Genomic DNA, 12,670 nt, shown 5'->3' with positions numbered 1-12,670 from the left:
AGCAGCTGCCAAGATTTGTTTTGTATCAGCATTTAAAAGCCATAATTTTGATAGCAATGTATTGTCTCTGAGGCTTCTTTGTTCTTGTTCTTAATCATTCGCCCTACTTACCAAAACACTTCTAATTACTTTACATAATATCCTTCATTTCACTGCCTGGAAAACCTGACAACTCGCTGAAATACTCTCCATTGTAACTGCCTGTGAGAAAGAGATGCCTAATACAACAGCTTCAGGTTTTCTTCTCCAGTTTAAAAATATGAATTACACTTTTTTTTATCCCTTGTTTAAAAAATACAGATAATTTAGTATATAAGCCATGAATAATTTATTACAAGAGAAATATTAGCATAATTTCACTAAAAAATCAAAGTTATTCCAAACTAAATATAAACACTTAAAAAATAACATCTCTTACAGCAAATGTTTTTTATACAAAAACTTAATCAGTAATTTACTTCTTAACATGACAGACTTCCTGTACACCATGAAAATAAGCATTAACTTGGTTTTCTGACATTGTAAGAACATAGCATTCTTTTACTAGTAGTTGTTTTTTATGTATAAAAGCAGATAGACAGGTCCAGTAGAAAATAACAGAATTTTTGCTTGGTACAAGTTAATTGACTGTCAACAGTTGGTATAAAGAATGTCCAGACCCTTCTCAAAGGAATTATATTACCTGTCTTTAAAAAATGCCAATACATTCATTCAGGAACTGGACTGGTTGCTTTTTCTTAATAATAACCCATTTGGTCATACCACAGTGATGACTGTATAAGCAAATAAAGGGACCACGAGCTATGGAAAGGGATTATTTTTCTCTTTTTAGTGTAAATATTTTCTTCAGTTATTCTTTAAATGGAGTAATTCACAATGAAAAGCAATTCAAATTTTTGTTAACAGACAAACTGTAATAAAAACCCCATCTTCAGTCTTTTTATTACTTGCATTACCTGTTTTTAACAAAGATTTTGAAGCTTGAATCTGGCCAATAAAGCCACAGTATCATCTACATTAACTAAGAAGTAATGAAACTCTGTTTGTAGATTTTCTTCCCTAAAGCTTCTTTGACACATGCATTTTAACAGCAAAGAATTACTGCAAGTCTCATCACCCAAGAATCTGAAAAATATTCCAAAGCTGTATGGACTATCATTATACTTTCAAGGCAAGTACATTTTTTGAGAAAATGTCTCTTTTGCTGGGTAGCAATGCTGCCATCTCCTGCGCTATGGAATGTAATCTCAAATTAGGTAATCACAGGTGGCAACTGAAGACCCATTGCATAATGACATTATCTGAGCTTCTCTTTACACCAAGACTACCTGCAATATTTTATAAACTACCATGAGAAGAAGAACTGGACACACTTTTCAGTAACACATTTTCCATATATGCTCTTCATCATAAAAATGAGAGTTTAGAAAGAAGGTGCAGGGGATTGATACAATTTCTACTTCTTCCTGTAGGCGTGTCAACTACAAACCTAGCCAAGTGAAAAAAAAGTGCTTATAATTTAGAAATAACTTTAAGCTAGTATCCCTACTGTTGCTTTCTAGTATTTGATAGCTTCTAAAGCATCATCAAAAATAATTAACAAGTGAGATGTTTCATGAGTATCTTTCAAAAAAGGAAGTACTGAAAGTTTGCACAACGCAAACATATGAAATATCAGCAGCAACCCTTCTGTTCTTACATCTAAATTATGAGCTTTCTTTGGTGGAATAATTTGTTATCCATCCAAACTGTCCTCTTCTACTACACTTTTTGAACATCGGAGAACCTACAGTCTGCTTCATGAGGGAGTTCTGCTTGGCATATATAAATGATTAAAATCAGTTTTTAACTGCTGAAGTGCTAGTAACTTCTGGAAAATGTTCTAGACTCACACTTAAGATTCCAAAGATTGGAACTATTAACTTTCTGGTGAGCTCATAATGACCCATACATCCGATAGATGAAGCTACTTTCTTGCTCACAAAGTGGAAAACAAAGGGGATTGTAATGAGTAAATCAGCCACTCTGCAAGCTGGTTTTGTGAGATAAAGATCAGTGACCAGAATTGAGGAGCATTCTGTGGTACAGATACCAGTCTTCTAGGTCTCTGGTAGATTATCATATTGCTAAACATTTAATAGAGGTGAAAACTCATTTTTAGAAATGATGAAAACGCCAAACTAAAAAAAAAGATGTTTTGATATTTTTCACCCCTTGTTTACAGTCCATCCTAGTATTTTTAGAAATAGCACATGGTCTGTAAGATGGATTCTAACAGAATATAAAATATCTTTATTATTAATAAAGAATGACAGTGTTCCAGAAAAATGAGAAAAAAATTGAAAAGCTTAACTGAGTTTTAATTGGCAATATTAGGAAAATGTACGGAAATAAGCGAAGTCCCTTCTTAAACCTCAAAGTAATATAAAACAGAGTAGAAATTCTTAATTGTACATTCTGTTTCTCTTCTGCCTTTGAATACTTTATTCTTTCATTTCATGTAATTTTTAAGCCAATAGTAAGTGTTTTCAGGTCTCTAATGAATTTTCTTTTTCTTGAACTTGATCTTAAATAAAAAGGTACAGGCATATTCAGGGATTTGCAATCCACTCAGGATTCCTTGGGTAGAAAAGGATTTTGAAGGAGACAGGTTACCAAAAACTGTATTTGATAAATTCTTTTCATGACATCTATTCAAGGTTTTTGTAGGTGACCAAAATGGAAAAAACTTGTATAAAATTTCATATTAAAGGCTAAAAGGGTTAAACACTGTTTTCTTCATATTGTGTCTCCAATAAATATCCTTCATGTAGAATATCGACATGCTTGCTTGGCAATAAATTATAAAAACATAAAGAAAGCCTGAAATATTAAGGCCATCACCAAGATAATAGCAGACTACTTGTCACTTCAGCAAGTATTACTCTTTATCATTACAAGAAAATTGCATTTTGTAAATGTGGCTTACAAAGACTATTAATTTTTTGCTAAAATTCTCCAATAGGAGATGCTGCATAAAAAAAAGGACAATGTTTTTCATTGTCTAACATACAATCACCCTCCTGTTTCTGTCTGTCATATTAATTACTGAACATTTTCATTTCATTCATTACTGCCAACAGCTGACACACAGAGGAGCGGCCCACACTTAACAGGCCTCACAAACCATTTTCCAGAGGACTGCAGAAAAAAAAAAGTTTAGTAAACATGGGTAGTCTTAGTTGGCAACTCATGATTCTTTGATGATGAGCACTGCTTAGAGAGTTTCATTGACTGAATAAAATGTCGTCCTCCTCATATGCCAAAGCTGGATCTTCCATGCTCTCTAGTAAAGTGTCACGGGTTTCGTATCTACGGTGTGGTAGTGATGATTCTTTGGCAACAGTGGACATCAACTGATTCCAAGTGATGTTAGTATTTTTGAAAGCATGCAATAGGAAAATGCCAATAAGGATACTGCAGAATCCACTCAGGGTTCCAATGATATCACCCAGTTGCATACTATTCCACTCCTTGAACAAGATGATGGAGCATGTCAGAACTGTCGTAGTGAAACACACGTAATAAATAGGTGTCACTAGAGATGTATTGAACACGTCCAGTGCTTTGTTGAGATAGTTGATCTGAGTGCTGACTGAGAGCACCAAGATGCCCACCAAAATGTACACCAGCGGATGCCGATAAACTGGCTTCTGCTCCAGCATTTGTTTAATGGCAATGCCCAGGCCTTTCACAGATGAGACAGAGAAGGCACCAATGAGCGAGCAAATTAAAATGTAGATCAATATGTTTGTCTGACCTCTCCTTGGAGCCACAACAAAAATCAGGACAACGGCAACAACTGTTATGAGAACAGCAAATGTGACAAATCCTGTAAGAAAGAGGAAAGGGAAGAAGAGTAATGCACATGAGACAAAATACCAGAACTACATTCAAGTCCTGAACACTTCTCTATGAACTGTAGCACACATTCACTGCGATAGCATACAGACCTGGATCTTGCAGCTTTCTTTCCATTTCATCTAGTGAGGTGACCTCTTCCTCCTCTGGGGCGTGAATAACCATGACCGTTGACCCCAAAATGCTCAGTACACAGCCCAGCTTTCCGTGAATATTCAGCTTCTCATTTAAAAAATAGGATGACAATATAGCACTGTTTGGTAAAATATAAGTAAAAGATTCAGCTCCACCAGCCACACAAGACATTCAAAATCTGTCTGTGTAGCATGACAGTAACTCAAAACCTCATTTGAATTTGGATATATGATCAACCAGCCTGAAACAATCAAATTGTCAGGAGTTTTGCAATAAGGTTGGTCATGACCAAGGAGGTCAGGTCAGGTTTTAGGGACGTTAACAACCCTGATCGCTTCCCTCCAGGTTGCAAAGAGTACAAATTGCTCAAGGAACTTCTCATTCCTGATTGCCTGGGCCAGGAGCATGCACTCTCCCATACCTGTAGCTTAACCACACAAGCTGGATTTTTTCATTAAAAAATAGATTAAAGCACTTCATTTGCCATTAGAACCAATTCACGTGAGTTTTGGAAACTGTTTCTCATCCCTCCCCGGACTCCCCCACCGAGGCACAGTTTCTGCCTGGCTTGTCAGGACTCCCCCCAAACCACAGAGAGGGCACATCTCCCCCTTTGAAGAGAGCTGACCCCAGGATCTCTAAGGTGTTCAATATTTAACCTAAGGACAATAACATGGCCTAAATGAGACCACCTCACAGGGCACAATTAGCCTGTTAGAGCATAACCTTGGGCACAATGGTGTGTGGATGCGCTCCCAAATAGCTTTTCAACCCACTGATCAAAACACAGACATTTTTTCACCCAAAGGTAACAAGTTCACTGACATGAAGTTCTCGCGACCTCTCTGCTTCATGAAAATTAGAAAGATTGCTATCCTCATCAAAGGAGGGGTAATAAAACTCAAGCTGTTTTGCAAAGCAGCAGCCAGGCAGCCAGTTAATCTGCATCTACCTACATGCTGATTGCAGCACAACTGAGTTACATTAGTTTTGCTATGATGGAATGGCTGCAGTTTTAGCAATTAGATTGCTGCAAGCATCTTATTGTTTTGTGGTTTTTTAATATGTGGCCCAGGTTGTTTTAAACATGTTTCATACAGTATACTCAGATCTTAAAAATAAGGGTTTTATACTTAAAAGACAACAATTTCATTTTGCTAATAAATTATTTCCCAGAAAGTTCTTTGTAAGCATAGACCATGTCTTTTCTGCTGCTATGGTAGCCACATTAATGTATGTGCTTAAGTACTTGGAAGTTATTTGTTTCTTCATACTTAAGAAATAATAAATTTCTGAAGAACATTCATGTTTCAAAAGAGCCAAAATTTTATTTGCCTTCTTTCCTTAAGGACTTGGAAAAGACAAAACAAAACCGAAAGTGTGCCTTAATACGAAATTATCCTTCTATAAAAATAAATGTTTTTGAAAACATTTTAGTGGGGGAATACGATATTTTCTTTTAACGTTTTGGTACAACTGAAGAAGAGGGTAACAGTTCAGTTCTCTAGGAAGAGATAAATTACAACCATCTATCACTGTGCATCAACAGTATACCTGGTATACGCTGACAAGAAATACTTTATAATATAGGTGAAAGGCCATTCAGTGGTCTTTGGAACAAGACTTCTAATTCTGTCTACCCAGAAAACTCAGTTCTAAATAAGCAGATGATCTTTCCACAAAGGAATAAAAAGCATTCTTTGTCCATATATTGCTTTTCTCTACTTTCAGCCAAAGACAGTATTTTTCCCTCATACAGTAAATGGTTCATTTGCCAAGGTTTGCTCCCAGTTGGTACCAACCTTATGAGAACACTCAGTGCACCCAGTGGGGTAACTAAGGTTGCAGGTGCAAACGCATAGGCAGCAAAGTTTACAGCTTCTCCTAATCCCACTGTAGAAGAAAGAACATTTGGATCAGCTTAGGAGGGGAAGGGGATATAAAAGGCATACTACTGTCAATATTTTGTATGACAGCTATGATAGTAAATATAAAACAGAATATTTTTTTTACACTATATATGCAAATTTTCATTTCAACATTAGCTGCACAACCTCTTCTGGAAATAATAAAGGCTGAAGAAAGCTAAACACTTTTCTCCTAAATACTCCTAGAAGCTGGACAGATGAATCCCATTGTTTTTGACAGGATAATAAGGAAAAGGTGGTTATTCTGCAAGAAGTTCCAAAGACCAAATGCAGTATTTGAGGGAATGGCTCAAATCAGAAAGGCCTGTCTTGAATGTGATTGCAAGGACATTTCTTTTAAGTGAAGGGAGTGAAAAATAGGGAATAAATCTCTTTAAAACAATCTCCTTTATGTAGCATTTACATACAGGCTGAGAAGAAAGAGGTGACTTACTTGATAGCAGTCCAGCCCACCAAAGCCCTTCCTTCAAATAAGAATATCCACCTTGTCCTGAAAGCAGAAAAAATAACCTCATCTTAGAAGAAAGAGATCACCTTATTATAATAAAGAAAAGTACAACTTCACGTTTGCACCTACACAGTACTGAAAGAGCATGTTATCTGGGTGTGACATGAAGAATACTTGATTTTGACTGACATTTTATTAATCACTCTACTGTTTTGTGACTTGGACTTCTGAAGAATGATATTGACTAAATACACATGGAGGGAAAGTTCCAAACAAAAATAAAATGTCCATAAAGATTGTTGGTGATCTTAAGAAATGCTTTATTGTGCTGTCCCAGCTCAAAACCAATATGTTCATACCATCAGCAATTTTACTTTAAATCAGAAGAAATTAAAAATGCCCCTGCATGCATTAATTATTTTTTTTACATAAGTATATTGAATATTCAGTAATACATCTTTTTCAAATAACCAGATTTTCTGGAACAGTATACTGCAATAAACACAACAAACAAAATAAAAACTGCTAATGCTATGTATTTAAATTCATGTAAAGGGAATTATGAGATTAGTCCAATTGTTCTTTTTCTAGATCTTCATCTGTTGACTTTGATAGGGATAGTTGTACCAACTGTAGAAACTCATCTAATAAATATCCTTTCTACAACTCATTAAGTTAAAAAAAAACCCAACCCAAACCAAAACCCAAACCCCCCCCCCCAAACCTAGTTACCATCCTAAGAGTTTTCATCTCAAATGAGGGAGGAAAAAAATGGAAAAAGAAAGACATTTTGAAGGCTAAGATGAATGGAGTATTTTATTTGGTAACTAACTACTGTCAATGACGAAATATCATCAGCTCACTGGATTTAATATGCACTGCAGGTCCCATAGCCCTAGGAATTCTGAAATCCTAGTCCCTGTAATCACACACAGAGAAATAATACTGTATCTCCATCCCTCACCAAGACAGGATTTCTGATTCAAGTGCAACAGTTTTAAACATGTATTCTGTGATTCAAACCTTGATTTTGTGTTTTGGTGTTTGTGTCTCCAGCAGGAGCAACACAGGCACTACCACTTACCAGCTCGGGTGACTCCTCTGTCTGCCAGTTTCAAAAGTCCTTTTTTCTTCAGTATGAAACCAGAACCATTAAAGATACTGGAACCTATTGCCAAAGCCAAGCCAATGTAGAGGCGATACCTGCTTCCAGCAGGCACGGAAACACTCCAGTTTGTTTCATTGACAGTCCCTTCCATAGAGGTGAGGAAAGGAGAGTGTGATTCAGACACGTTGATGATCTGGCACCATGCTTGGCAGGAGTCACAGCAAGCAACAGAGAGCACAGCACCTGGGAGGAGAAAAAAGATGACAAATGATCCAGGCACAGCACTGGAAAAACCCTGATGTCACTCTGCTCACTCCTTTCTATGTCTTCCCAGAGCACTTGTCCTTTCTAACTGTACAAGTAACACACAAAATCCACACAACATACACAATACTGCCCTGAGTCATTACCCAAACCTGCAGTTCACAGGTGCATACATTATTTGACATATATATTTTGCACTTCATTGGTTCAGTCAAGCAATTAGGGCAATACCAAAGAATGCAACAATAAAATATGATCTTCAGTGTAAAATTCTACTTAAAATCTTAAAAGCTAACCTTAAACCTCAAGATGAAAGGGTTCTTTTGTGTTGTGCAGAGACCACATTCCCAAAACACAAACATATAGCCAAATCCATGATTTCGGACTCTCCCTGTTAAGTAAGTCTCCTGTTATTCCAGGCTTCTGCTTTTACTTTTCTGGTTGAGATTGAAAACAACAAACAAAAAACAATAACAGCAACAACAACAAAAAAAAAAAAAAAAAAAAAAAGGAAGAAAAATCTATACAGGGAGTAAACTCTAGGTGTATATTCATTTTATTAAAACTGTTCTGTGAGTACTGTGCGAGCCAGATCTTTTTTAATCCATCCAAGTTTTCAGGTGAAAGCCTCATTGCAAGTCACAGCAATTTTCATCTAACCTCAACATGCCCTGTCTGGAGGGAGATCACAGCCCCACAAGGGACTGTCCCCTCAGCTATCCCTGCAACAGAGCTGCAGAGCCAGGTGGTCCTCAGCTGAGACTGAACCTTCACACTCTCAGCCAGCCAAGCATTATCAGCATCACTGTGATGACAGTCTGTGGGAATGATGTCATTGTTATCAGTTTAAATGTGTTTTTAAAGGAAGAAGAGATATTGCATTTCCGAGAACAAAAGGAATTATAATTTTGCCTAGGGAAGCAGGGGACAGGCAGAAAAGCTGCAACAGGGCTTATGACAGTCTAGGCTGATGTCTCCCAGTTTCTCACAGTAGAGTGCATCGCACAAACAGCGTGGATCAGAAAACCTAGACTGGAATAGCTTTTAAGGACAACTTTTTTGGGGAAAAAAGGTTTATTGTGAGGACATGTTAAAATATGAAACAGCTGATGCAGAAGTACAAAAGCTCAGTCCACTGTGATTCATATTCACTGGATGCAACAAATAATTTTGCTTTCCGTATTTTCCCTGTAATTAAAATGACACATGAAGGATTCATCCTGCTTAGTGGCACCACCAGTAATACACACCTTTTTTTTTTTCCCCTCTTTTTTCCCAACTGAAAAAAAACCACTGGAGGACTTGGTAGAAAAGGATGTGCCTCTGTCTGTTCATATCTAAGCTCTGGAAACATTACTGCAATGTCAAAAGTACTTGACTTTTGACAAGTAAGCAGCCTTGGGTAATTCATCTAATACTGTTTAAGAAGGAATATTTAAAACATTAAAGGTCTTAAAAATAGCATATCTTCATTTGCAGTTGAAAATCCTGATATTGACACTGGGAGATACCATCCTTTACAAGTAAAGAAGTAGAATGAGTATTTGCTCTCAGCTTTCCCGTGCCATACTGTGCAACAAACATACTACAGGAAGCTATCCTTTGATTTGCAAGATCTGCAGTCACATTTCCTTGTTTGCCAAGAGAGTTTCTATATAACAGGAGTTGTTTTGTACTGCTATGTCAGACTTCATAGAAGTGGTCCCACAAAATGGGTATGTTCATATCCTGCAGCTGAAGATTAAAATCTTAAAAGAGCTTAGATCAGCGTGCAATTACTTTTGCATAGTATGTAAGATAAATACTATTCTGCCATCTTATAATTATTAGAAATTGCAATCGGATAATGCAAAAGAAATGAAATTTGCATCTGCACCTGGAAGTAGTTTAAAATCCCAAAGTATTAGCATAGTCTTAGAAGAAAAATTTGCATATACTTAAGTTTTGACATAATTAATAAAGAATAAATTACAAAAGAAAATTGCAGACAAGTCCTTTAAGCATAAATATATTTTCTCTTAGCTAACAAAAACAGCGAAAGTCAAAAATGTCCCTGCTTATGGCAGGAGGGGTCCAACTAGATGACCTTTAAAGGTCCATTCCAATCCAAACCATTCTATGATTCTGTGAAAAAAAGCAGAGCAGTTGCCAGTGAATGAAATCCCTTATCTCCCAGTATCTGTAATGATGCTAAACCAAACTGGTGTGAGAAGCAGAACATTCACAGAATCACAGAAATAAGCTTGGAAAAGGCCTCTGAGATCACTGAGTCCAACCTATGACCCAACACCACCTTGTCAACTAGACCATGGCACTGAGTGCCACATCCAGTCTTTCCTTAAACACCTTCAGGGACAGTGACTGCACCACCTTCCTGAGCAGCCCATTCCAAAGCGCAATCAATCTTTCTGTGAAGGACTTCTTCCTAATGTTCAACCTAAACCTAAGAAGAGCAATTTTGAATGGTTATAATCTCTGCTTATTGTGCTGAGCAGCTCTTCCTAGTTTTAAAAAACAAGTAATTTGTTCCACTTGCATGTAAAGTGCTGATCAAAGAACGACCCAAGAGATGGGAAAAGGAGGCTGATCCAGGAATTAGTTACTTTATTGCCAACTGTGAACAGTCTGAGGATCACTTGTAAAGGCTGAGGAAGGTGACAAACCGCTGAGGCTGTCTGCCTTGTTTGACACACAGTCTCTAGTTAGGTAGGTTCCTCCCATTTCCAAACATGAACCTGTCAGCAGAACCCCTCCATTCAGAAATAAACTCTCCCAGCTCAGGGAGGTAGCAACAGGAAACCAGTCAGAGTTCAGGCAGCCGCTGTTGTAACTTCTAAACTGTTTTTACAATTCAGCTAAATCTGAATATATATTTTCCCAAACACCTAAATAGTCTCTATCTGAACTGGCAGAATAGCCAGACTAGTGCCACATTCTTCTTATGTCAAGTCTAACTTGCTGTTGTTCTACAGTTCTGCAAGTCTAGGACTGATGTACCCTGCAGTTCATTAGCAACAGCCATCGTGGCTTTTAACTCAACACTGAAGATACTGGTCTTAAATCATCTAGAAAACTAATTGCTTTGATTAGACACATAATTTGACAATTTCTATTGAGCTCACGAGTCAGCTCAGCCCTGGCAGAAGCACGAAATGCCTTTCTCAGTCACCCAGGAAATACCAAGCCACCTTCGCCAAGACCTGGCTCCTGGGGGCCAAAAGTGGGTGCACCGAGAAGCAGCAAGGAATTCTTTCCTGGCACGCCTCCACTCACAAAAATGTATAAAAAAAAAAGCGCTTGAAAAGACGCTTAGACACGAGGCAGCCACGGGAGAAGCTCAGGAGCCTTCCTGGTGCCGGCAGCGCCTCGCTCGCCGGAAAACAACTGCGTGACGTGAGGGCGGAGGAAAGTGTTACGTGTGCAGGAGTGACGATCCCGCACCCGCGGTGCGGGCGCAGGGGCAGCGGGGGGGCTGCAGGAGCGGCGCCCGGCAGCGCGCACACACCGCGCCCTCACCTCCGCCCACCGCCGCGTCCCTCCCGCGCAATCCCCGCGCCCCAGCACCAACCCCCGCAGACAGCCCGCACCGCTCCGCCTGCCCCGCACCGCACCGCCTGCCCCGCACCGCTCCGCACAGCGCCGCGGTTCCCCCGGCTGCCCCTCCGCGCCCGCGCCCGCACCCGCACCGGCACCGGCACCCGCACTGACCTGCGCGGCAGGACGGGCGGGCGGGCAGCGTCTCTCGGTGCCCCATGGCTGCGGGGCACCCCCTCCGCGGGCTCCTCTGCGGTGGCGGCGGCTCCGCCCGCCCGGGCGCGGCCCGGAGTACCTGGGCGCGCCCCTCGCCCGGCCCGCGGCCCCGCCGTGGCTGCTGCAGGCGCAGGCGGCATCCGCGCTGCTCATCCGGACCTGTCTTGGGGGACAGTCACTCCAGGAGTGACCCGAATGGGCTTTATAAGTCGTTATCAAGTTCCAGGTCTCACCTGGGGAGTGCTGCGGCCCCACCTGAACACTGAATTCGTGGAAGAGAGGTCTGGCCTGGGGTACCTTGGCAGCATTTGTGTCTAGTAAGAGTTGTATAAATTTAATTTTCATCCTCTTCACACCTGGAAGAAGAGGTGATCAGTCTTGATGTGCAACCACGTATGTGTGTGACAGGCTGCTCGTGCTGGCTCTGGCCAGTGGATCTGCGGACAGTCAGAGGGATCCCTTGGCCAAACTATGCCGGTGTCACACAACTAGGGCAGTGCCTGATGGTGCACACCCTGAGATGACTCCCTGTGGCTGAACGAGCGCCAAGGTGTCATAAGAAACAATTATCTTTATTACCCAATCTATAGTTTCAAGGTAGAAGTGTAACATGATTAAGTGAAATACATTTACAAAACATATGGCTTAATAAAACATTACATGTTGCCCAGCAAACTTCCTGGACGGTCTGAGGACCTTTAGTATGGACAAGGACTTCCTGAACTGGAGGCAAACAGTTGAAAATTTAACACATCTCTACAGAGCACCACAGGGACATGCTGACTTGAGACTAGCAGAGTTGTAACCATGCTTTGCAGTGCAGCACCAAAACTAACCATCATTGGGTTTGAACTGTTTTACCACTGTGCAGACTGCTGAAATATGGTGACAGTGTCAGCAAAACCTCTCCTTGCCTTAGGCGTCCTTGACTTTGCAGTCCTGGGGTTAAACACAAGAGGTCAGTTTCAAAGTCTTACTCTTTTATTTCTATATTTATTTTTTAGCTCTGTATGTTATGAGAAAAGGAATATTGCATTTCTAACTAACAATCCAAGTCACTGGACAGATGTAAAGAACTTGCAATCTATAATATAATTACAGAAGGGAGTGGATATACTCTTTGTGTGTGCACACTAC

General features: G+C 39.8%; 1 protein-coding gene across 4 annotated transcripts; it reads right to left on the bottom strand.

Moving 5' to 3' along the window:
• Positions 1 to 322: 322 nt before the first annotated feature.
• NIPAL1 (NIPA like domain containing 1) lies at positions 323 to 12,010 on the bottom strand. Of its 4 annotated transcripts, none has more exons than XM_051790058.1 (6): positions 11,890 to 12,010; positions 7,496 to 7,762; positions 6,397 to 6,453; positions 5,838 to 5,928; positions 3,993 to 4,153; positions 323 to 3,871 (listed from the first exon to the last, which is right to left on the bottom strand). In XM_051790058.1, exons 2-6 carry the CDS (start codon positions 7,668 to 7,670, stop codon positions 3,267 to 3,269), a joined length of 1,089 nt encoding a protein of 362 aa, XP_051646018.1. In that variant the 5' UTR covers positions 7,671 to 7,762; positions 11,890 to 12,010; the 3' UTR covers positions 323 to 3,266. The 4 variants fall into 4 exon arrangements, with proteins under 4 accessions (XP_051646018.1, XP_051646016.1, XP_051646017.1 ...); XM_051790056.1 differs by having other exon boundaries at positions 11,767 to 12,007; XM_051790057.1 differs by lacking the exon at positions 11,890 to 12,010 and adding an exon at positions 11,492 to 11,577.
• Positions 12,011 to 12,670: the final 660 nt, after the last annotated feature.

Source organism: Manacus candei, unplaced genomic scaffold, assembly GCF_025592945.1.
Source record: "Manacus candei isolate 608988 ecotype Guabito, Panama unplaced genomic scaffold, ASM2559294v1 h1tg000028l, whole genome shotgun sequence".
Classification (NCBI taxonomy): domain Eukaryota; kingdom Metazoa; phylum Chordata; class Aves; order Passeriformes; family Pipridae; genus Manacus; species Manacus candei.
This window is presented reverse-complemented; position numbering and strand designations above follow the sequence as displayed.